This window comes from Idiotropiscis lumnitzeri, chromosome 13, assembly GCF_059441095.1.
Source record: "Idiotropiscis lumnitzeri isolate Australia: NSW breed Sydney's pygmy pipehorse chromosome 13, RoL_Ilum_1.0, whole genome shotgun sequence".
Lineage (NCBI taxonomy): Eukaryota > Metazoa > Chordata > Actinopteri > Syngnathiformes > Syngnathidae > Idiotropiscis > Idiotropiscis lumnitzeri.
This window is the reverse complement of record NC_142403.1, coordinates 3,082,846-3,104,967: the sequence shown is the minus strand read 5'-3', so window position 1 is coordinate 3,104,967 and position 22,122 is coordinate 3,082,846. Positions and strand designations below refer to the sequence as shown.

Sequence of the window (22,122 nt, the reverse complement as noted above, 5' to 3'; positions counted from 1 at the left end):
AACATATCCTGTGGTTAAACGATTTGCAAAATTGTCATATATTTTGGGAAGAATTTCATCTACATGAGGCCATATGTAGCGTCGTCTGATTTCATGAAAGAAACACAAAATTATTCTCCGAAATACGTACTACTTTGGTAGCCCTAATTTTGAGGCTGTCTTTAACCTAACATGCATGTTTGTGGAATGTGGGAGGAAGCCGGCGTATTTGGAAAAAACATGATAAAACTCCAGGAGTTATTAGAGCGATATTTATGAGTGCGCGGCTGAAGAGCGTTTAGCCTAGTAGAAAAGTACGATACAGGTGACGCTCATTTATTATTTAACTCCAAACAACTTCTAAGTGGCTAATCTCACTTTTTACCAGTCATGTTGACAATCTCTTATGTGGGAATCAGATGCAAAATATTCATTAAGTCACCACTTGCGTTTTGACACTTAGTCATTATACTGTATAAAACTTGTCAAATGAGCTTCAGTGACATTTCAAGAATGGTGGGCAACAATCATGACTGTAGACAATCATGAACGTGCATGTGCACTCACCAGTGAGCTTGTATAAGTGGGATCCGAAGTATCATCCTCCAGATAACGAGACAAGCCAAAGTCAGACACCTTGCACACCAGGTTACTGTTGACTAGGATGTTGCGAGCAGCCAGGTCTCTGTGAACGTAACTCATCTCTGCCAGGTACCTGCAACCAACACGATTTATCTGAAAGTGTATTTTCTTGTGCCAGCTATTTGGGCCACTGTAAAACTGTAATGGGATTTTGTGTGTTTGCGATTCTGTGTTATCTTTTCCAGAAATAGGGATGAGGATTTAAGGCTTGTGAACATTGGGTTTCATCCCAGCAGGCAGTCTATGTGCGTTTATGTGTATGAACTATCTGACTGAGTATAGAGGATCACAGAGGATGTTTGTGTTTCTGTACATCCACAGCATGTTGGAGCTGCTGATTTGAGCACTACAAATGACCAGAATGGATCTGCGATCACCACATGATATCTCATCGACATCGAATTACTTTAGTTACATATGAAAGTCATTTCACATTAAAAAAATCATCAACAAATCATTAAAAAAAAAAGAAGCTTTTCTTCATCTTGATGATGAATGAGTTTCTAGAACAGAAATTAATGTGATGCGAGTGCATGTGTACCTCATTCCAGAAGCGATGCCTCGCAGCATACCAACGAGCTGGATCACGGGGAATTGCCCGTCATTCTGCTGCAAGAGCATGAAGCAGGACAGGAGTATTTTTTTCTTGCTGGTGTTAAGATTTTTTCACATAACAAGCTCTCATGTACATTTAGGCAAAAGTGGGCGGCTTGATGAAAAACTAACAATCAATTAATCACTTTAAATGATATGCACAGACGCTTTAGAGAGGCCTCATTTATTCTGTAATTGCGCACAGAGTGCACAGAATATTATTGTAACAAATTCATTGATTAAATAAGTGAATTGCCTCACTCAAATACATTGTGATCAATTTTCTAACTATGCACTTCTACCTTTCCATCCAACCTCTCTAATCTCGTTGCACACTTGAGTACAATGACAATAAAGGGATTTCTGATTCTGATATACTATACCACTTGTGATCATTTGTGTCAGCTGAACTGGAGTTAACTACAGTGGACTTTGGGTAAGAAGCTAGAGACAAATAAATAAATTTACACCCACATTCACACCTATGCTCAATTTTGAGCAGGGGTCACCAACGTGGGGTCTGCAGGCTTCAGGTTGCCCCCAAAGACCACATGAGTGGCCCTCAAGCCAGTTCTAAAAAATAGCTCAACAGTGACTCAACTGTCAGGGTACGTGGTTGGTGAGGAGGACCCAAACGCAAGGAAGCGAGGATTGGGTAACTTACAGGATATTTAATTGACAAAAACTAAAGGCAAACAAGGAACTTGGAAAAACGAACATATCAAACGTGCAAAACAACAGACGAACAAAACACAATGACTTGACTTAACTAAACTTGACTGCGAGACCGGTATACAGACATGGACATGAACACCTGACAGCGACAATGACAATGGACCAACAAGAAGTGAAAGCAACCAGGGAACTAAATATAAACACAGTAATGAGATAACGAGGAGCACCTGGACAAGACACAAAGGGTTGGAGGGAGCTGATTGGTTCACACAAGGGCGTGAGACGACAAGCACAGGTAAACACAATCAGAGCACAAGACAAACACTAAACAAGGAAAAACACGAAACTAAGTACTAAATCAAAAACAACAAACACAGATCATAACATCAACGTTGTGATGGTTGTATAAATGATGATTTGAACATGTTGGCAGAGATATATAGAAATAAGTGTTGCATATTGATATTTATGCAAATTGTGAGAAATGCTCAAGATGATCAGTGTCTTCGCACATATTATGATTGTTAATCATTAATAACTAGTGGTGCTCAGATCCGATCGTGATCGTCCAATATCCGTGGAAAAGTAAATCATTTGCATCGCTCCTTGCCTTTCATTGCAGATCAATAGTGTCTCCTCCTCCCCATTTCTTTAAAGGGGACGTCAACCCCCAAATATTCTTGACAGGAATACTCGGCTGCCATTTTGTCATTTGCTGTCGACTGAAAATGACGTCACAGTTTCTCAAGGCTCAACTAACTCATAGCTCAACTTCAGAAAACAGGTGAGTTGTGATTGGTTGTTACCCAAGCCACTGATGTAATGTTCAGTCGACAGAAGTGACAAAATGGCCGCCCCCGAGATGGCTAAAAACAGGTAGATTTTACTGCTTAATTCATAGTCCACAAACGCAAAATAAATCAGAAGGCTCTGTTAAGAGTAGTGATGGCACATTGAACATTTTATTGCAAAACATTTTTGGGGGTTGACTTCCCCTTTAAAATTGCGCATTACAAACCAAACCTGTAACTACATCACAAATTTGGAAATTTGGGTCAAATGTTTTTTTTTTGTTTGTTTTTTAAATATGCTAATGTTTAACTAAAAAGATAATTGGCAGATTAATAGATTTTTAAAATAATTAGTGAGCAGCTCAAAAATTGAAATATGTGCAGCTAATCCATGTTTTCGCGGCACGGTGGCCGACTGGTTAGCACGATGGCCTCACAGTGAGAGACAGCATCGGGCGTGGGTTCGATCCCGCCTCCGGCCATCCTGTGTGGAGTTTGCATATTCTCCCCGTGCTTGCGTGGGTTTCCTCCGGGTACTCCGGTTTCCTCCCACATTCCAAAAACATGCATGGTAGGCCGATTGAACACTCTAAATTGCCCCTAGGTATGAGTGTGTGTGCGGATGGTTGTTTGTCTCTGCAATTGGCTGGCATCCAGTTCAGGGTGTCCCCCCTGCCTACTGCCCGAAGATAGCTGGGATAGGCTCCAGCACCCCCCGCGACCCTGGTGAGGAGAAGCGGTACAGAAGATGGATGGATGGATAATCCATGTTTTCAGTATCAGAATGTCAGGATTTGCGTGGAGGTTGATTGGGTAACTTCATGGAAATTTTATGAAAAGAAAACAAAGCAAACAAGTCCCTGGGAAAAAAACCTCAAATATCAAAAGTACAAAACTCAAGGACTTCACTTAACTTGACTGGGTAAGACACGTAGGAACTTGAAAGACAACTGACATTGACATCTGACAAGGACAATACACTGAAAGCAAACCGAACTAAATACAAATTAATGAGACAACAAGGAACACCTGGACAAGACACAAAGGGTTGGAGGGAGCTGATTGGTTGACACTGGGGCTTGGGTAAACAAACACAGGTGGACACAATGAACATGACGAGACACAGCAAACATAAGGGGAAAAACATGAAACTAAATACTGAACCAAAAACAACAACCAAACTGAGTCGTGGATGATTGATATTGGCAGCATAAACCCTGATTGGAACAGTCCTAATAATAACATAATAACATGGCTAAATGTAATTTGAGCAAATTTATTATTTCATAAGTGTGTGTAAAAATTGGTAAGAATAATCAGTCATCAAGAAGTAGCTCTCAGATTCAAAAAGGTTTGTGACCCCTGATGTAGAGTCTGAAATAAACCTTCATTCAAACACTATATACTCGTGCTGTCAAGCGATTAAAATATTTAATCATAATTAACCACATTTTTCATAGTTAACTCATAGTTAATTGCACATTTTATTCATTGTAAAAAATCCCTTTATTCATTGTAAAAAAAAAAATCCCTCCCATTTTTTGTATATTATGTATATAATTCAATATTTTATTGAATTGTAATATCTTTAATATATGAGAATGGATTTTTTGGTTTTTATGCAAATACTTTTTTATTAATTGAAAAAAGCAAAGCATTGGATTCGACTCACGCAAACAAAGTCACACAAAACAGCATCTGAACAGCCTTTCTAAGGGATCAAACTGGAGCAATATAAGAAATATAAAATGCCAACAAAGTGCAAATGAAATGGGTCAAAATAATGGGCTGTCACACAGAGGTAGTTGTGGTTACTGAAAGAAGTCCAGTAATCACCGGTGAGCGCGACTGCTTCCGCCTTCTCCGCTTCCTGCAAGTTTTGAATGCCGGTTGCTATGGTGTAAATTGAGGACAATTCGTAAGTGCAGTCGTTGGACGCAATGCGAAGAATTTCAGCCAGACCTTCGCCCTCCACGATGCTAACACGCAGTGGCCACCCACTTAACTATGGCTTCGGCGAGTCTCTTTTTAGTTGATCCATCCATCGGTTTCTGTCGCAAATTATCCATGGATGCCTGGGTTTGACAAGGGGCTTGAGAATTGGCATCAGCAGTGTGCTTGGCCATCAAATGGTGTTTTAAACTGGACGTGCTGCGATGGTAGTTCAGTTCACAATGGCAATACAAACAAATGACTTTGCTCTTATCAATGACACCATTAGGTAACCTTTTAAAAAAAAAACTTGCCGTTCAGAATTGAATTTGCGTCATTTATACCACTCGCCATGGCGCTTTTAGTTCTATAAACCGGCGAAAACTCAGCACAGCAAGCTCACGCAGGCGTGTTCTAAATTTCGCGTGCTAGATGTTTTTTTCCGGTCTCGCAAGCGTCAGTCATAGGACTTCATTGTTTATTAGGCCAAGATGAGTCTTAATCGCTCGTTAAAAAAATTGATGGCGTTAAAAGGGGGTTGGATTAATCCCATTAATTGACGCTTTTTTCTGACACCTCTACGTTATACATGTATGTGTTTGTTATGTGGGTAAAAGCCGGAAAACCTGGAGAACCTTCAGATTGACGTTTGAGCATTGTGGGGATACATTTGAAGAGAAATTTGCCAAATAATTCTGAGATTCACGTGAAACCTCAGTACACCTCTTTTATGTTGCTTGCTTTATGTTTACCATTGATTTGAGATGACTATATTTTCTAAATTTGTGGGAATTAGGGTTCCAAAACAAATTGTGTTCAGAGACCAGGAAGAAAGTGATTATGCCAGTTAAACAAATGATTTCCAAACAGTGTGCCAGTGCATATTAGTTTGCCGAGAGTGCTCTAAAGGCGTACTGTGGGAAATTATCAAATTTCACTTCATCGGTTAGAAAATTATTTATTTTTAACAAATGATATATATTTGTCCATTTATCTATGCCAGCAAGTTATAGTGACAGACAGATAGACATGTGTCCACTTTTTGTGACAATTTTGTTTGGTGGTGTGCTGTGAGATTCTTCGAACAAAATGTGTTTGGCTCAATAAAGGTTTGGAATCACTGAGCTATACAAAAAAAAGATACAAGTAGAAAGAAAGTGATTACTCCAGTAGAAACTGACATTTGCAATTTTAATTATTTTAAGATGGAACAAATCATGAATCATTTGCATCTTGTTTGATTTGATAGGTCACGGCGGCGAATACGATTTTGAACCTTGAACTGTAAATCGAAAAGAAACAAATTTGAGTACTGTATCTGAGTGTATACTCAAAACATTTGCTTTGTTCCCACTTTATTATGTACAGCACTTTGTGATGCATTTGCATGAATAGCGCTACATAAATAACGTTTTGTTTGATTGGTTGATAATTCCAAACAGAAAAAATAATTACATACTTGACAATACCCTAGTGACATATTTATTTATATATAAAGAGAATAACAAAAGTGAATCCCAACCTATCTTTGTCATGTATGTCATGTGTTCAGTTTTCTTTCTGCAAAATGTCACTGCAGTGGTTTGCCATATCTAGGATTTGACTAACCTTTGTTGGGTAGACAACAAAGGTGACGTCTGTTGCATATTTGCATAGTTGAAGCATGATTTTGTGAGTGTGTGTCTTACGATTCACTTTGTGCATCAAGTTGCATCTATGATCCTGTCTTGCATGTGAACACAAATACACCCCCAAACACACGCACACATCTCACAACATATGGATTTTGTTCCCTCCAAAATGGTCATTTGACCACACCACCAGTGGTCTTGATCATTCTATGCCTTATGTATGAGTGAGAGTGTGTGTGTGCGTGTGTGTGTGTGCATGTGTCAGAAGATGAATCTTGTGTTAAAAGAGGTCACACTGTGAGAAGTGAACATCAAACATTTTTTCTTTCTGTTTTTAGTCGTGCCTAGAAAGGTGATCAAACGAACGGACTGACGGACAGACGGTGTGCTGGCAGGACAGGGAGAGAGAGAAAAGATAGTGGAAAAAAGGAGCAGGAGGTAGTTTCTCTCTTTTGTCTTTTCCTTGAAAAGGTGCTGAGCCCCTCCTTGCCCATCTGTTCTGAATGAGGGTGCATTTCTTTGTGCCTATTGAAATGTATCTCACCCAGAAAATAAATACACTGCAATGACGACATGGTGGTCAATTAAGATTGAAGCACCTTGCGAGTGAATACTAATTACTAGATGGATTCAAACTAAATATGTTAGTGGCACAGAAATAAAACTGTAGTCACTGAGAATGTCATCAACTGTCATTATTTTTTAATGCTGATCATACATTTTATTAAATAATGTTTTGTTCAAATGTGTTACTATATACTTTACATAGGGTAACATATACTATATTACTCTATTATAGAGAATCAGCCGAGGCCTATGAAATTCAATACATTACTCTGAATGTCATACACGACACAGTGAAATATTTCGGACTGTACTATCTAATCCCTGGGAAAAAAAGTACTAAACTTTTGGTTTGCTCATGATTAAAATGATGTGAACTGATGTCATTTTGTACTCTTTTCCTCAAATGGTAAATGTGAGTTTAAACATGTGTATGGATGTGCATGTTCCAATTAAGTCCATTGGATACAAAGGATTTTTTTTCTCAGTGTACTACATGTGTCTCAAGGCCTGTGGGCTAGATCCGGCCAGTGACATAATTTTATGTGTCCTGCATTACTAAATCAAGTGTCGACTTTGTCTTCACGTTTAACAACACTGAGATATGAGATATTGCAAGCATGTTTTCGTTTCCAAACGCTTCTTTAAAATAATTTAACAAATAGTTGAACAAACAAATTATTTACTGACTTCTAATTTCACAAATAGTTATGTATCAATTTGTTGCGTGTATGTGAAAGTAGAAGGAGATCATACTTTTATATGGGTTCACTGTCATGACGACCTTCCGAGGGAAAACATAACTACAATGTGTCTTGCGATAAAAATGAGTTTGAGCGAACCCATTGATTTTCTTGCTTCAGCTAATCTGGTTAATGACTCCACTCTCAGCCTTTGTCCTTCTTGGTCGCGTCCGTTCCTCGATTGGCTTTCCTTATCCTTTGGTGGTAAGCGATTTTCGTTCTGTTCTGTTCCTTGCCTTTGCAAGCGATTTCGGTTTTGTCGTTATTTTCCTGTTGCGGTTTTCCACCACCACTTTTTGGTATCGCGTGATTGTAGTTATAGTTATAGTGTACATAAGAATTTTTGTTGTAATAATAAATACCTTTTATTAAGAACCCCACTTCTCTGTGCCTGCGTTTGTGGAGTCCCTAAATTGCTTTTCCAGCGGCTCTGGAAAAGCATACCACAACAGAATAAGTTGCTCCTTTTATATATAATGACGGAAGAACTAGACTCAGCAAGCTGAAGCCCACACACGTTAGCAAATGAGCTGCAGGAGATTGAAACAACCCTGAAATATACGCAAAAGGATGAGGACAATGTACAGTGAAGGCGTGAATTCAATGTAGGTTTGTGACAGTGTGCAACAGACAAGATGGAATATCTAGTCCTTCCAGTAGCAACTGCCTATAATTGATAGTATAGAGGAGTTAAAAAAAAACAAACGAAAAAAAGGTCCTCGAAAAGCAGATGCAGCAAAAGCTGGAAATCAAGATGGAGAGGGTCCAGGGAAGCGGTAGCTCACTGTGCTTGTACGGTATTTCATTATTTATTTTCATGGATGCTTGAACAAATGTGTGTGTGATGCAAAAAAAATAATAATTCCAAATAACTTACCCTGAGAAATGAGTCAAGAGCTCCGTTTTCCATGAATTCTGTGATAATCATTGTTGGCCTGCTCTTGGTCACCACGCCTTCCAGCCGAATGATGTTTGGTTGGTCGAATTGACCCATGATTGACGCCTCAGACAGAAAGTCTCGCCGCTGCCTCTCAGAGTAGCCCACCTTCAGAGTCTTGATGGCAACAGGAATTTCTCTTTTCCCCACAGGCTTTAGACGGCCTTTGTACACCTCTCCAAACTCACCTGAAAGAAAATACATGACGTGGCTTAAAACCCAAACTTTTCTCGGAAGGGAATGAACATGCTTGAAGCGAGAATTGATGGATTCCGCCCACTGCTGAGTTTTGGATTGAGGCTCAGTTCTTAAAAGCTTGAACTTTTCACTCTGTATCACCTATACTGAAGGAACGCTATATGTGACATGAATTTCCGACGAGCCATATGCGCTTTATTGTGCAACTTTTGTTCGATGGTGTTCAACCGAATTACTGTGACGATAGACACATTTGCGATAGTCAAAAATTCACTTTAGTCAAACTGAGGTACAACTAACCTTTGTCATTTAATTTTCATGGGCCATAATTTTGAAATTGCTCCAGAATAAGAAAACTGTATCTTGATATGCATAACTAGTTTAAAAGAAAAAGTAAAACAAAAAAAAACATTTTCCTTTCTCACCAGTGCTAACCATGCCATGAGTAAAACACAATGACGAATGTGAATTAACAAAGGCAAACCTGGAAATGTTTGAAAATATCACTCTTAAAGACAGTTGATGCCTTACATACCCTTAACACCTGTACATAACGCGACGATATATCCATATTTCAATTTTCACTCTACTTGTTATAAATCCACAGCCACCAAAGTTATGCGAACCACACATCGCCATCTTTTAATTTTAAACACCAAAGTGGCAAATTATCACTTTGTTTTACTCACTGATTTACATGATGATGATGAGAATATTTGCATTATCATTGTTGACAATTCATTACTTTAACTCTTACTTAAATGTGAAAGTAATGAAATGTCTAAAAATGTGCTTAATTAGCACATTGTCATTTAAAGTAATATGAACCTATTGAACGTAAAGTCATTTATTAATGTTCTGGTTAATAAAGATATAATCCTGGACATTTGCTTTGTCATTTCACGGCAGAAATATGTTTTCTGTTCTCTTTTCTAGTTAGATGAGTAAATACTTACGTGTACTGATGACAACGCATCAAGCATAAAAATCCACTCATTGTCTTTAGCCTCCTTCACAACTGTGATCTCTCACATAGCACACATGTCATTTAGCAAAACAACTGCGGCTGCCTACGAGTTAGGTCATTGAAAACATGATAACACTTCAAAGTAAGAGCGCACAGGCCAGATATATTAGATGTGTAAATAAAGGATGAGTGATGCAAATTGGATGACAGGCTGTCTCTCACTATGATGTCTACATCCCATCTCAGTGCTCATTAAAATGTACTGCCACTGTGGGAAATCAGTGGAAAGAAAAAATGTATAGAGTATAGAGATATGAGGAAGACATGATGATAGGTTGAGGGCATGCAACATTTGATGAACAAGAACAGATGTATGGTAAGAGGGCAGATGAGTTGAAATGGTTGAAGTCAAGTGGCAGATACGGCATGTCTATTTGATGATGTCTTTTAGCATTGAAGTCAAATTGCCTTTAAGTCAAGATTTAGAGTTATCCTGTGTTTCTAATCAAGGAAGTGGTCATAATAAAGTTAATGGAAAACTGTTATGAACAGGTAGAAGAGAGAATATGGAGTGGTATTTTTTTTAATCTCCCCAAGGTGTTTTCTTTTATCTTCCCTCCACAATCAAGTGTTCAGCTTTACCTCCCTTGCTTCTCTTATTTTGCCAAAAGGTAAACAATGTTGAATAGTTCTGAGGGCCTGGAACACTGAGAGATGAAGAAATGGTGGTGAGTTGAGTACGGTATATATATATATATATATATATATATATATATATATATATATATATATATATATATATATATAGCAAACAAACAAGGAAAACAATGTCTCTTGTCAAAACTCATATTTTTCCTTGCTGTCTCCAAAGGTTCCGTTGCTGTGGCTGAGGTCGCAAACAGTACCCTGAGAAAAATAAAACAAGACACTAAAATTATTGACTATGTTTAGAGTTACCCAACTGAAAAAAGGACATCTAGTGGTGAACTTCTCAATGTGCTTCATGGCTTCTATCAGCCAAAAAGGCATTTCGTGGATTTAAATTATGACCCATTCATCCATTTATTATCTGAGCCGCATTTTTCACTCAAGGGACGCCGGAGCCTGTCCCGGCTGTCTTTGGGCAGTCGGCAGGGTACACCCTGAACTGGATGTCAGCCGATCGCCGGGCACACAAAGAAAAACAACCATCCGCAATCACACTCATACGTAAGAACAATTTAGAGTTTTCAATCAACTGACCATGCATGTTTTTTTTGGAAAGTGGGAGGAAACCCACGCAGGCACATGGAGAACATGTAAACTCCACACAGGAAGACCGGAGCTGCAATCGAACCCTGCATCTCTGTACTGTGAGGCAGACGTACCAACCAGTCGTCCACCGTGCCGCTCAGATCATATAGATTGTATTTCTTTTTTTTTTTATATCATTTTATATCAAAAATGCCCTTATGATTAGGCTTGAGTTGGAGTCAATTAAAGACAGTACATCACGCTCTTGAGCTGTGTTTGTATCAAAAATGTTATTCAAAAGGTATTCAAAATATCAGATTTAACCATGCTGTTATATGCATTTATAAAGACACAAAATTAGTTTTCAGTTTTGAATGATTGATGACCACTTTCAGTGAGGTTGTTCGTCAAATATTTGATAGTCACACGGAGTACAAAGCATTACTTGTGAGGGTTAATGTACTGAGTGTAATGTAATAAGATAATAATGACTTAGAAGAATTTTTAACCACTTTGTGGACAAATTAAGAGCACAGAAAAGTATTAAAATATTTTGCATGTCAGCAATACAACTGACAAAAGGCATTAGACAAGTATGTCCTATTGGAGGCCATACTATAGGAAACTGACTCCTTTCTTTTATTCTCGCAGACGTGCAAGTAAGAAATGGGCAGTTTGCGGCGTAGTCGGTGTGAACACAGCCTACATATTTCCCAGCCAATAGAATTGGCGTCACTCATTCCCTTTCAGGTCAGTGTGCAAGAAACACACTGGGTCCATGCAGGAAAACTGAAGTAGACAAAGCACATTTTCTGTATAAGGAACAACAAACAGATCTTTACAGGCGGATGATGTAAGGTTAGTCAGAGCGATCACAGGTCACCGCTGAGAAGAGGGTACTTAGAGATTGCCTTCCAACCTAATCGTTCATGTCCTTGTTTGTAAAGTGTTGGACAATTCTTGATCCTTGGCGTATATTCATAAACATATCAGACATTGTATTAAGGTACCTGTAAAGTGTTTTGAATTGTCATAAGAATGTATACTGTCTAAAAAACGGCTCCCTGAAAGATTTACCTTTTTATTTGAATTTGACTTTGTCCTTTTTTGCTGTGTTTGTTGAAGTTTCACTTTGCACTTATGACAGCTAAAATGCAAAGCTACAATTTTGTGCAACACATCAAACACAATTTAACATTGACATAGTTGCATTGACACAACTTATTATCCTCTGGTGGCTGTATCGGCATAAATGAAAGCAAATCTTTTTCTCAGCTTCAAAGGACAAAAGCATAATTGGAATGGCTTGTTCCCGCCTCATGCTCACTGACATGTAAAATTGGTTTATTTAGACTCCTGTTATCTGCTGTTTCAAGTGACAGGCTGTCTCTTGGAAGGTGCAACAAACATCGCCAATGTGTCTTTTGAAAACATTTGGAAGAATATACAGTGGAACCTCAATATACTAATTATTTTTGACTGATGCAAGACTGCGCAATACAAGTCACAAAGCCCCTTCTTTTTATATTGTACACTTTATCACTTCATTCTGTAGTACAAATGTAAAAATAGCCAGTCAGCTACTAACTACTAAAGTTAGTATCAAACCGCTTACTCAGTAGTAAATATTATTGATGAGTTGATAAATATTTAATGACCTCAAACCTCTTCGTCATGATGACGTCAGCCGTTTACGTGTTCCGGTCTGAGAGCGTCTGCTAAATTGCAAATGTTACCGTCATCTTATTTTATGACTTCATTCATATTCATTGAAACACAACATTTGTGTTAATAGCAGCGGGCTCTGCACCCTAACGCGGTTCGAACTAGACATCAGTTCAAAGTCAACTGCACACATTAGCACTTATTTTGGGTTGAATCTGTATTTCACTTTAGCGATTAGCACAATTAGCGACCCCTCGTTCGCCTCCTTGTTTAAAACACGACTTGTTAGTGGGGTCTTTTATTTGTCATCACGCAGGTCGTTGCTGCTGCTGCTCACGGACTTCAAGATAGTACAAATAAAGTCCATACTGCTGCGGCGCAAAACAGATTGGTGCCGAGCATTCAAGCAGCGGTGAAAGGAACTACTCCTGGAATGCATGACAGCGCAACGCTTATTTTTTTTAATCAGTACGCTGTGACGTGCTTTGTGAACATTGATACAAACCGCAGCTTTGACGATCTCGAAAATGCGTCTGAGATCGCGATTTTGGTCCCAAAATGATCAATTGTTCAGCCTGTGACTGCAGTGTGATCCCTGTCTCTCTGTGCTCTGTATGAGGAGCGTCTCCCGACCATGGTTAGGCGGCAAACATGAACGGTTTAACACTACACACGCACGTACCACATTCGCCAATACCTACCTGATCGAGTCATCGCGGTCCCTTTGTTTTATAAAGGCAAACTGTGTGCGGCATGGCCGTAGTGACGTACACGCGGACTTAGCCTGCGGGAGTATAACGACGACATTAGCATGCTAGCGGCAGGTTAATTGGACACTCTAAATTGCCCCTAGGTATGAGTGTGAGCGTGGATGTTCGTCTTTGTATGCGCTGCGATTGGCTGGCAACCAATTCAGGGTGTACCACACCTACTATCCGTGACCCTTGTGTAGAGAAGCTCTATACATAATGGCTGGATAGACATAAGTAGACACATAAGGCTTCTCCTTGTATCTTCCCTGAGCGTGCGGCTCGCTGCGTTTGAAGCATGATACCAATGTTGATAGCCGATATCGAGACCCTACTGGTTGGTACTCGTCGATCAGATACCAGCATTTTAACGCAGCATCAAGACCTTTCACGATATTGGGATTGGTATTGTAAACAACACTAATTGAAACCCTAGCAGCTGATGGCACTGGAAGTATTTATTTCAAAATAAAGGCTTGTTTTTTTGTCCTGACTATTGCACAATTTGCTTTGGCTGTCCGTTTGCTTAGGTTTGCAAAAATTCGCTTGATGCGACTACTCACCAGAGTCAATTGCTGGTATAGCCTTGAGATTGGATTTCCCAGTTACCGTTACTCGTCATTAGTGAGTTCAAAAGTAAAAGTAAAAAAAAATATGCTGTGATTTTATTTTGAAAATTGTGCTTTTTATGTTGTGGACTCGGGAGAGTGACTCACAAGGGGATTTTCACTCCCGTTGCATTACATTCCCACAGAAAAAAATCCCATACCAACCTGTCCCGAATCATAGTGAACACATTGAAGAACAACTAAACAAATATGATGCTCAATGGACTCCACTCAATGACACTTTAGTTATGTATGGTTATTATAGAATCGCTAAATCCCGTATCTCACTTTTTGCGTTTGCGAACAGGCTGAATGATGATTTTTGGTCAAGGTACATTCAAAGTTCACAAACGGTCTCAAAAATATTCACCAGACATGCGCCCGCAAACATTTTTTCTTGTCGCAAAGGCAATTTGAACATGACATGAATTTCTTTGGAACAAGACAAACTGCAACCTTTTTGGAGCCCCAACCAAAAATGAAGATCTCTACGTGCGCAAACAGTCGTAGCTCAGTGACATACGAGGTTAAACAAACTTAAGACTATTACACAGTACTATGTACTAAATGCTTGTGTGCCAAAGATGAATGACCCAATATTCAATGCCAGGTATATAAAAATGCTTACCTGAGCCAATGACTTCCTCTATCTTCACACAAGAGGGATCAATTTCCTTGGCAAACTCTCGGACAGCCTCATTGGGGTCTTCGTAGGTGAAAGGATCAATGTATATCTTGACCCCCGGTGAACTGTGACCATCAGACAGGGTAGGAAAGGTCACCGTGGGGGTAGGACCACTAAACATATCAGTTCTCAGCGCAACCTCTGATAAAAGAGAGAGGATAAGAAACAGTTTTATTCTTGGGAAATGCACAACTATGTAGGCAAATTTGTCTGTACCTTTATGAAATAGAGAAATCCACTTATTTGTAACTAGAAACTGAAAATGTAATAATTAATATCAGGTATTCCTGTGGTCCCAAAAAAATATTTGAAAAGCATACCAGGAAAACTGGCATAGGCAAACACAACCTAACTAAAAGAGGACAGACTATGGAAAATGTACTTTATAATCTCCAGTATAAAACTATTTACTGCAACTCAATTCTGATTTTTTTTGCCCATTTATGACATGTAACTGATTTTTTTTCATGCAATGTGAGTAGAACAATTCTGACGTTTTCAAATCAGACGCGCTTCTCTCGTATGTGGCTATGAATTGGATATGTGTGCGATGCGTCTGCAGCAGAGGTGGGTATTCCATCAGACTGACGGAATGATCCATCAGTACATCACTGACAGACAACCATTTTGCTGACGATTGATGGATAACTAAAATAAAAGACAGACTAAGCACTGTGACTTTTCGTCTGTCAGTGTTATCGTCACTAACTGGAACAAGTACAGACGGACCTCTCGCACCCATTGTGGAGACTGACAGAAACACACCGGCCAAGTTCGTGTGTTTCATCGCACGGGGTTCTTGGAGAGGGCTGCATTGATTTAATATGTGTGAGAGTGAGTGCTCCTGTTTTCAATAGGATCCCTGCGGCTTCTGTGATGGCCTGCTGTGATTGGCTATGGAGGCGGAACCAGCAGACGCCACTTTGCTTTGCTCTGACAACACAAATTTACAATCTATGTTTGAGACTACTTTATGTATGTTTATATACTTGAAGATTGTGTGTGCTACTTGGATTAGATTTTATTTACTTTTTGGATTAAAATGAAGGATTATTTAATGCTTTGGCACGTAATTTTAGTAAAGAGGCAATACTGGTAACCGTACAACTAAGGGTTATGATAATCATGATCTAAAACTATAAAACCATTTCATATATTTTAAACCCACTCTAAAATCTCTTCAAAACACTGGAAGTTATAATAAACACAAAAGGGAGACGGACTCCATATCATCTACAGTTTTTAGTTCCTACAGGTGTAATGGCCTCATGTCCAAATACTTTTGCTCATCATATACAAATGTGTATTTAAAATAAACAATGGCTTATACCTCCCCCTGCATTGTACTGCTGCAGCTTGTCACCATACATGCTCTCTTTCAACTGCCTTCTCCTGCAGGAAAAAAAATGTTTTGTAAGACAAGAAGGTAATTAAGACAGGTATGAATAGTACATTCATGTATTTATTCTCTTCTGCTTATTCAAGGTCATATTGCGGGGGCAGCAACTCAAGCATGGAAGCCCAGACTTTCCTTTCCCTAGTCACTTCGTCCAAATATTCCTTAGGGATTCTGAAGGATTCTCAAGCCAGTAGGGAGACAGTCTCTCCAGCGTGTCTTGATCCCGCTGTCAATCTCTTGCTCCATCCTGCCTTCACTTGTGGACAAGAGTCCAAGATACTTGAACTCTTCCATATGGGGAAGGATCTCATCCCCGACCCGGAGAGGGCACCTCACCCTTTTCCGACTGAGGACCATAGTCTCAGATTTGGAGGTGATGATTTTCATACCAAGTGCTTCACACTCAGCTCCGAACCACTCCAGTGAAAGCCAGAGATTGCGGCTTAAAGAGGCCAACAATACTACATTATCGGCAAAAAGCATGGATGAAATACTAATGCCAGAAAAACGCCCCCGCTCAATGCCACTACTATGCCTAGAAATCATTTCGATGAAGGTTATCAACTGAATGACAATGGGCAGGCTTGGCGAAGTCTGAATCTGAGATTCGAAGGACCCTCCTCTCCAGCACCCCTGAATTGACATTACCCGGGAGGGAGTGTCACCCCCCTGTCGTTGGAAGACACCCTTCGGTCCCCCTTCTTAAGAAGATGGACAACCATCCCGGTCTGACAATCCTTAGGAACTTTCCCGAGTGTTGTAGAGGTGTGTCCACCAGGACAACCCTACAGTATTCAGAGTATTCAAGAACTCCGGGTAGATCTCATCCACACCCAGGGCTTTTACACAATGGAGCTTTTTAACCACCTTGTTGACTTCAACCCCAGAGGCAGGAGAGCCCAGCTCAGAGTCCCCAGACTCTGTTTCCGCAAAGGAGCCATGCTGGTGGAATTGAGGAGGTCTTCGAAGTAGTATGCGGTTACAAGCGTTAAGGTCAGCTTCACTATCAACAGTGTTAATGGTGCCCTGCTTCCACGTCATGAGATGCCTGTTGTTCGTCCAAAATTTTCTCAAAACCGTCCAGAAGTCATTTCCCATGGCCTCACCAAACTCCTCCCATGTCAGAGAGTTTTTGCCTGGTTGACCACTGTAGCTGCCTTGTGCTTGGTCAGCAAATACCAGCTGCCTCTGGACTCCTACAGTGCTCCCAAGCACACCCTATCTGGTCGGAAAATTTTAGGCTCTTTTGGGGCTTCCTTGACCTCAAAGCGCTTTGTTACATCTCCCGCTGTTGTGAATATATATATATATATATATATATACATATATATATATATATATATGAATAAAGTTGCATTGTATTGTATTAAAAAAGGGTGGGTACTCTGAGCTGCTGTTATGTGCATTGGCACAAACCACAGTCACGACCTGTTAATCTACACCAGGGGTGTCAAACTCCAGTCCTCGAGGGCCGGTGTCCTGCATGTTTTCCATCTCTCACAGCTGCAACCCACCTGATTCAAATGAGCAGGATACTTATCAGGCTTCTTCAGAGCTTGCTGATGAGCTGATCATTTGAATCAGGTGGGTTGCAGCCGGGAGAGATTGAAAGCATGCAGGAAAGCGGCCCTCCAGGACTGGATCTTGACACCCCTGATCTACACACAAAGGTCTAGTACACTGGGGTGAACTCCAACATACAGGTGCCAAGCCAGGAGCCAATCGGTATGCCCCTCTACGCCTCTCAACGTGGTCAACTCAAGAGTGGAACAGATTCCAGTCCCTTTTGAGAGGACTGGTACCAGAGCCCAAGCTATGTGCAGAGGGAATCGGAATTATAATAATATCATAATCTTATCTGCCTTGCTCAAGGGTTAGGGGCTCATTTCCCTGCCAGAGAGGAGACTTTCCCATGTCTTTAGATCTAGCTTTTGTGGGTGACAATCATACAGTCCAAGTCCCCACCTTTGGCCATTGCCCAGTTGACAGGTGACCCAACCCCTTTGGCCTCCGTAACAGGTGGTAAGCCCATGAAAAGGGGGACTCGCATTGCCTTTTGGGACTGTGGCTGGCTAGGCCCTATTGGTGCAGACCTGGACACCAGGCACTCACTAGCGAGCCCAACCTCCAGACCTGGCTCCAGGGGTAGGGAGCCAAGGGATAACAAGTCCAACAAGTTGCAAATCGCCGACGCCATATAATGTGACAAGTTCAAGGTCTCATAAATGGGCAATCATTGAGAAGAAAAAAAAGGGTTGTCCATGTTCATCGCTGCCTGTATCTTTAACTGGCATTATTATGATGCAAATATTCCTTTACAAATTACTAATTAGTTTTGAATGAATTGGAAATTCCTACTAAATGAAGTAAAGCTGCCATGCATGCAGAGTATGGAGAGGATTTGTGTGCATTTTTTATGGGTGTATCACCTGGTACAAATGATGGCGATGGCTACCAGAGAAACAATACAAACTCCGCCCACTAAGGAGCCTGCAATCAAGGAAAGCTGCTGTCCAAGCTCTGACTTGAACTCATCTGCAAAAACATACATATAATATCTGTCAAATAGCTCTAGAGATGAATTGTTGAAACCTATAAAATGATACAAAAATAAATAATTATGCGTGCCTGACTAACTCCAGTGTGAACATGTTAAATATGCTTCAAAAGCCCACATACACGTCAAGGTGATTAAAACATTTTCAGAAAGATTTCCAATCTGGTAAAGCCTCTCATATCCCTTGATTAAGCATGCAACTCCCACTCCTCCACACACAACTCCACACCACTCCAGCAGCTCACCCACACACTTACCATCAGTGAGTGTTTGGAAGAGCATATCTTTGCTGTAGGCTCCATAGCCAGCCACTGTGCGGGCTCTCACCTGAACCACGTAGCCGGTGCCTGGCCTCAGCCCCTCCAGAATCACACTGGGGGTCTCGCTCTGAACTACTGAACTGTTAGACTCTGACGGTTGAGACTGTGGGGAAAGTACAGAGAGATAACATGTCAGAGAAAGAGAACCGACCCTTAGCTGAACTTTCCACACTATCAAAAACCACGATGACCTTCATCTCGTGCACTTTTGTTGAATTACACTTCAACTATGTCATGGTATGGAACATATCTCCAAAGACCAGAGACTCGGTGTAACAAATTGGTAAATGGTAGTTTGACTGTGAGTCACACATGAACCCAGCTTGCCAGCACACCAGACAGCTACAGCTGATAACTTGGATTTAAATGACAATCCCCCCTCTCAGCTCACAGAATTCTGCTTCATCCTTTGGAAAGTGGTTTATACAATATTAATTTATTCAAATAGCCTTGCATCCACATCAATTCACTCAGATGAGCAAGTAGTCGAGTTTTACCTGATTTGCATGTTTTATTTAGATAGAGCTATTGTAATCATGGGTGCTTTCAGTGTTATTTAATCATTTGTGAGCATCTTCCTGTCTATACTTTTTTTTAAATACAATACATATGATATGCAGTATATATTATACCATATGTTATATCTTGGGCATGTATTTTTTTTGGGTAAAAAAATGACTACAAAAGTTAGCGCATCCAATCAAAATTGCCTGGTATCACGAGCACCACAATTACTTTTCAATACAATACATTTGACAACATACTATGCATTACGGTAGGCAACATGAAACCCAAAAAAAACAAAAAAAAAAAACCAACAACAACAACAACAACAACAACAACAAAAAAATAACGACTCAATGATGACCATGAAGTATTATCCACATGTTATTTACCGGCCCTAGCCAACGTGGCAAGATTGTCTTTGATGATCCCCGCTATCTGCGATTTACATACGGTGTCAAGATATGTATTATTATTTAATATCATAATTAATATTGCCTTTCATTTATAAGATAACATCACATAATTAAAAGTAAAAATGGAACATTTTCTTAATTTCAAGACTGTTTCATTACTGTCACACAAATCAAAAGGAGCACCAACTTGGTCTTTCTTTCTCCGATTTGCCCCGTGTGTTCTCGTTTGGTCATTTTTACATGTTCACTGGGGGCACATCAATAAATATGACCCAAATTATTTTAAATAAGTGTAAGGACTGACAGAAACGTGGTAAAACCGTTTCACTTTTCTCCACAACAAATGAGGCTGTCAATGTTTGTGTCACGTTTTAGTTTAACATGAATTTATTTACAGTACAGGTTATCATTGCCCTATAAGTTGGTATATACTTTTACTAAAAAGAATATCATTTCAAATTTTCTTACTCAATCATGGAATGATCTCAGATTGAAATACCATTTGACGTGCAACAACCAGAAGAATTATAAATTTAAACATACAATTAATCCGGCCACTTAAGAGTTAATTGAAAGCAGTTCACACAAAGAGCGTAATGGTTGCTGGGCAGAAATGCTCATTTCAAATGAATTCATCTTGCTCCCCTTCACTTGATTGTTTTATATGAATTTTAATTCACTCCTCTTATATTTTGACATGAAATTAAGAGTTCACCTTAATAATTTGTTTGAATATAATTGTATTGAATGTTAATTTTCGTGCAGGTTTTGCCACCGCCTAGTGTCCACGGCGCCCTTAACATCAGCCTATCCCGCCTAATGGGCGAGCTGGCCTTGATTATTTAGTAGGCGTGGAAATATGCACAACCAACAAAGAGTTGTGATTCGGTCGAAAGTTTGAGGGTAGCCCGAATTTCCAGATGCTGGCGTTTTCACAACACATGACAATTCCATAATTGTTATATTGCACTGGAGAGGGGAGCTCGCCAATCTTGTTGTACATTGAGTACAACGACAATAAAAGGCATTCTGATTCTGAATCTGATAAATATCTATTTTGAAAATATATCACCCTTGAATTGTGAAATTAACTCATTGTTGATCTGAAAGTCATCGCCAGTGAATTATAGCTTGTTTGTCTTTGCATTCAACTTTTAATAAATCCGATCAAAGCAATTTTATCAGAATAACCTGATCAATGAACCATTGTTGTGACAGCTAGCTTAACTTGTCTTCCTGACAGTGCGTAATAAATAAATGGTGCCCCGAGGCAGAAAAAAAATCCTCAAGCATCTTTTTTCATCAAGGTACTGCAATTACTTGAGGACTCATTTCAAGCCTACAAAACTGCTCACTCTGTATTCATGAAAATGTTCAGATACTACACACTGATACCGCATGACCAGCCTGACACAACTTTCTGGGTAGGAGCCATTTCAGCTGTATGGCGATACTTTAAAGACACGGATGACACCACTGTCAGAGAACTACAACAATAAAACACATTTTCATCATAACTGTGAGATGTGATGGCATTATCAAGTCTCAATACTTGTACTATAATTGAGTACTGAAATGTAGTTCCTTGAACTTGGTTTGAAAAAAAGTGTAAACTGGTGATCCCAAAGCTGATTATGTCATGTAAAATTATATATTAAAATGCAGCGATTTGTAATTATTTGCTCATCAATTTGTATCCAAGTGGAACATAATATATTATGTGCATGCAGAGCCAGAAACTGCAATGTCAAGACGAGTTTAATGTTGAGCTCCCGATTATACAATTGGCAGCAACTTAAATATTAGTGTTAGTAACTGTAAAGGAAATTAATGACCGAGAAACTAAAGTATTTTTTTTTATCCTTTTTGGGGTACGTCCAGCCTGATTTTTTTTTTCTTTTACATCATCTATTATTGCCCTGGCCGCATTGATATATTTAAGAATTCAATTTGAGCACAAAAGTTAGCCCAATCCTTAAACGTCATAAATATTCCTCTGGCTTTCTTTTGCCATTTCATCTGACACAAGTTTTATATTTAATATATACTTTCTTCTGAAAAACGTCAGGTTCCACGAGCTTTCATCTTGTTGATAACATATCAGAACTATAGGCCCTATCTCATAACCCGGAGGCTCGTTGGTTCAACGCCAACTAAACCACACAGTGGCTTTCTATTTCCAGTCAGGGTTATCTCGGTGCTGAATAAAAATAAAAAGGGGGTGGGGGTGATGACAGAGATTGTGTCATGGCATGAAAGCTGGGGGGAAGAGAATCATGCTGTAAGGATGAAGGAGGTCTGGAAGATGATGGCATACATTGTTCAGGAGGGAA

At 39.7% G+C, this 22,122-nt stretch overlaps 1 protein-coding gene across 1 annotated transcript in view; it reads right to left on the bottom strand.

Annotated features, from left to right (window-relative positions):
- Nucleotides 1-22,122, bottom strand: part of LOC148324046 (ephrin type-B receptor 1-like) — a 105,407-nt gene that overhangs the window by 21,525 nt on the left and 61,760 nt on the right. The window contains exons 10-16 of the mRNA XM_088314038.1: nucleotides 18,807-18,972; nucleotides 18,422-18,527; nucleotides 15,924-15,985; nucleotides 14,537-14,734; nucleotides 8,429-8,676; nucleotides 1,163-1,230; nucleotides 547-694 (exon numbers count right to left, since the gene is read on the bottom strand). Coding sequence (XP_088170164.1) covers nucleotides 547-694; nucleotides 1,163-1,230; nucleotides 8,429-8,676; nucleotides 14,537-14,734; nucleotides 15,924-15,985; nucleotides 18,422-18,527; nucleotides 18,807-18,972 — 996 coding nt within the window. The remainder of the gene's footprint in view (nucleotides 1-546; nucleotides 695-1,162; nucleotides 1,231-8,428; nucleotides 8,677-14,536; nucleotides 14,735-15,923; nucleotides 15,986-18,421; nucleotides 18,528-18,806; nucleotides 18,973-22,122) is intronic.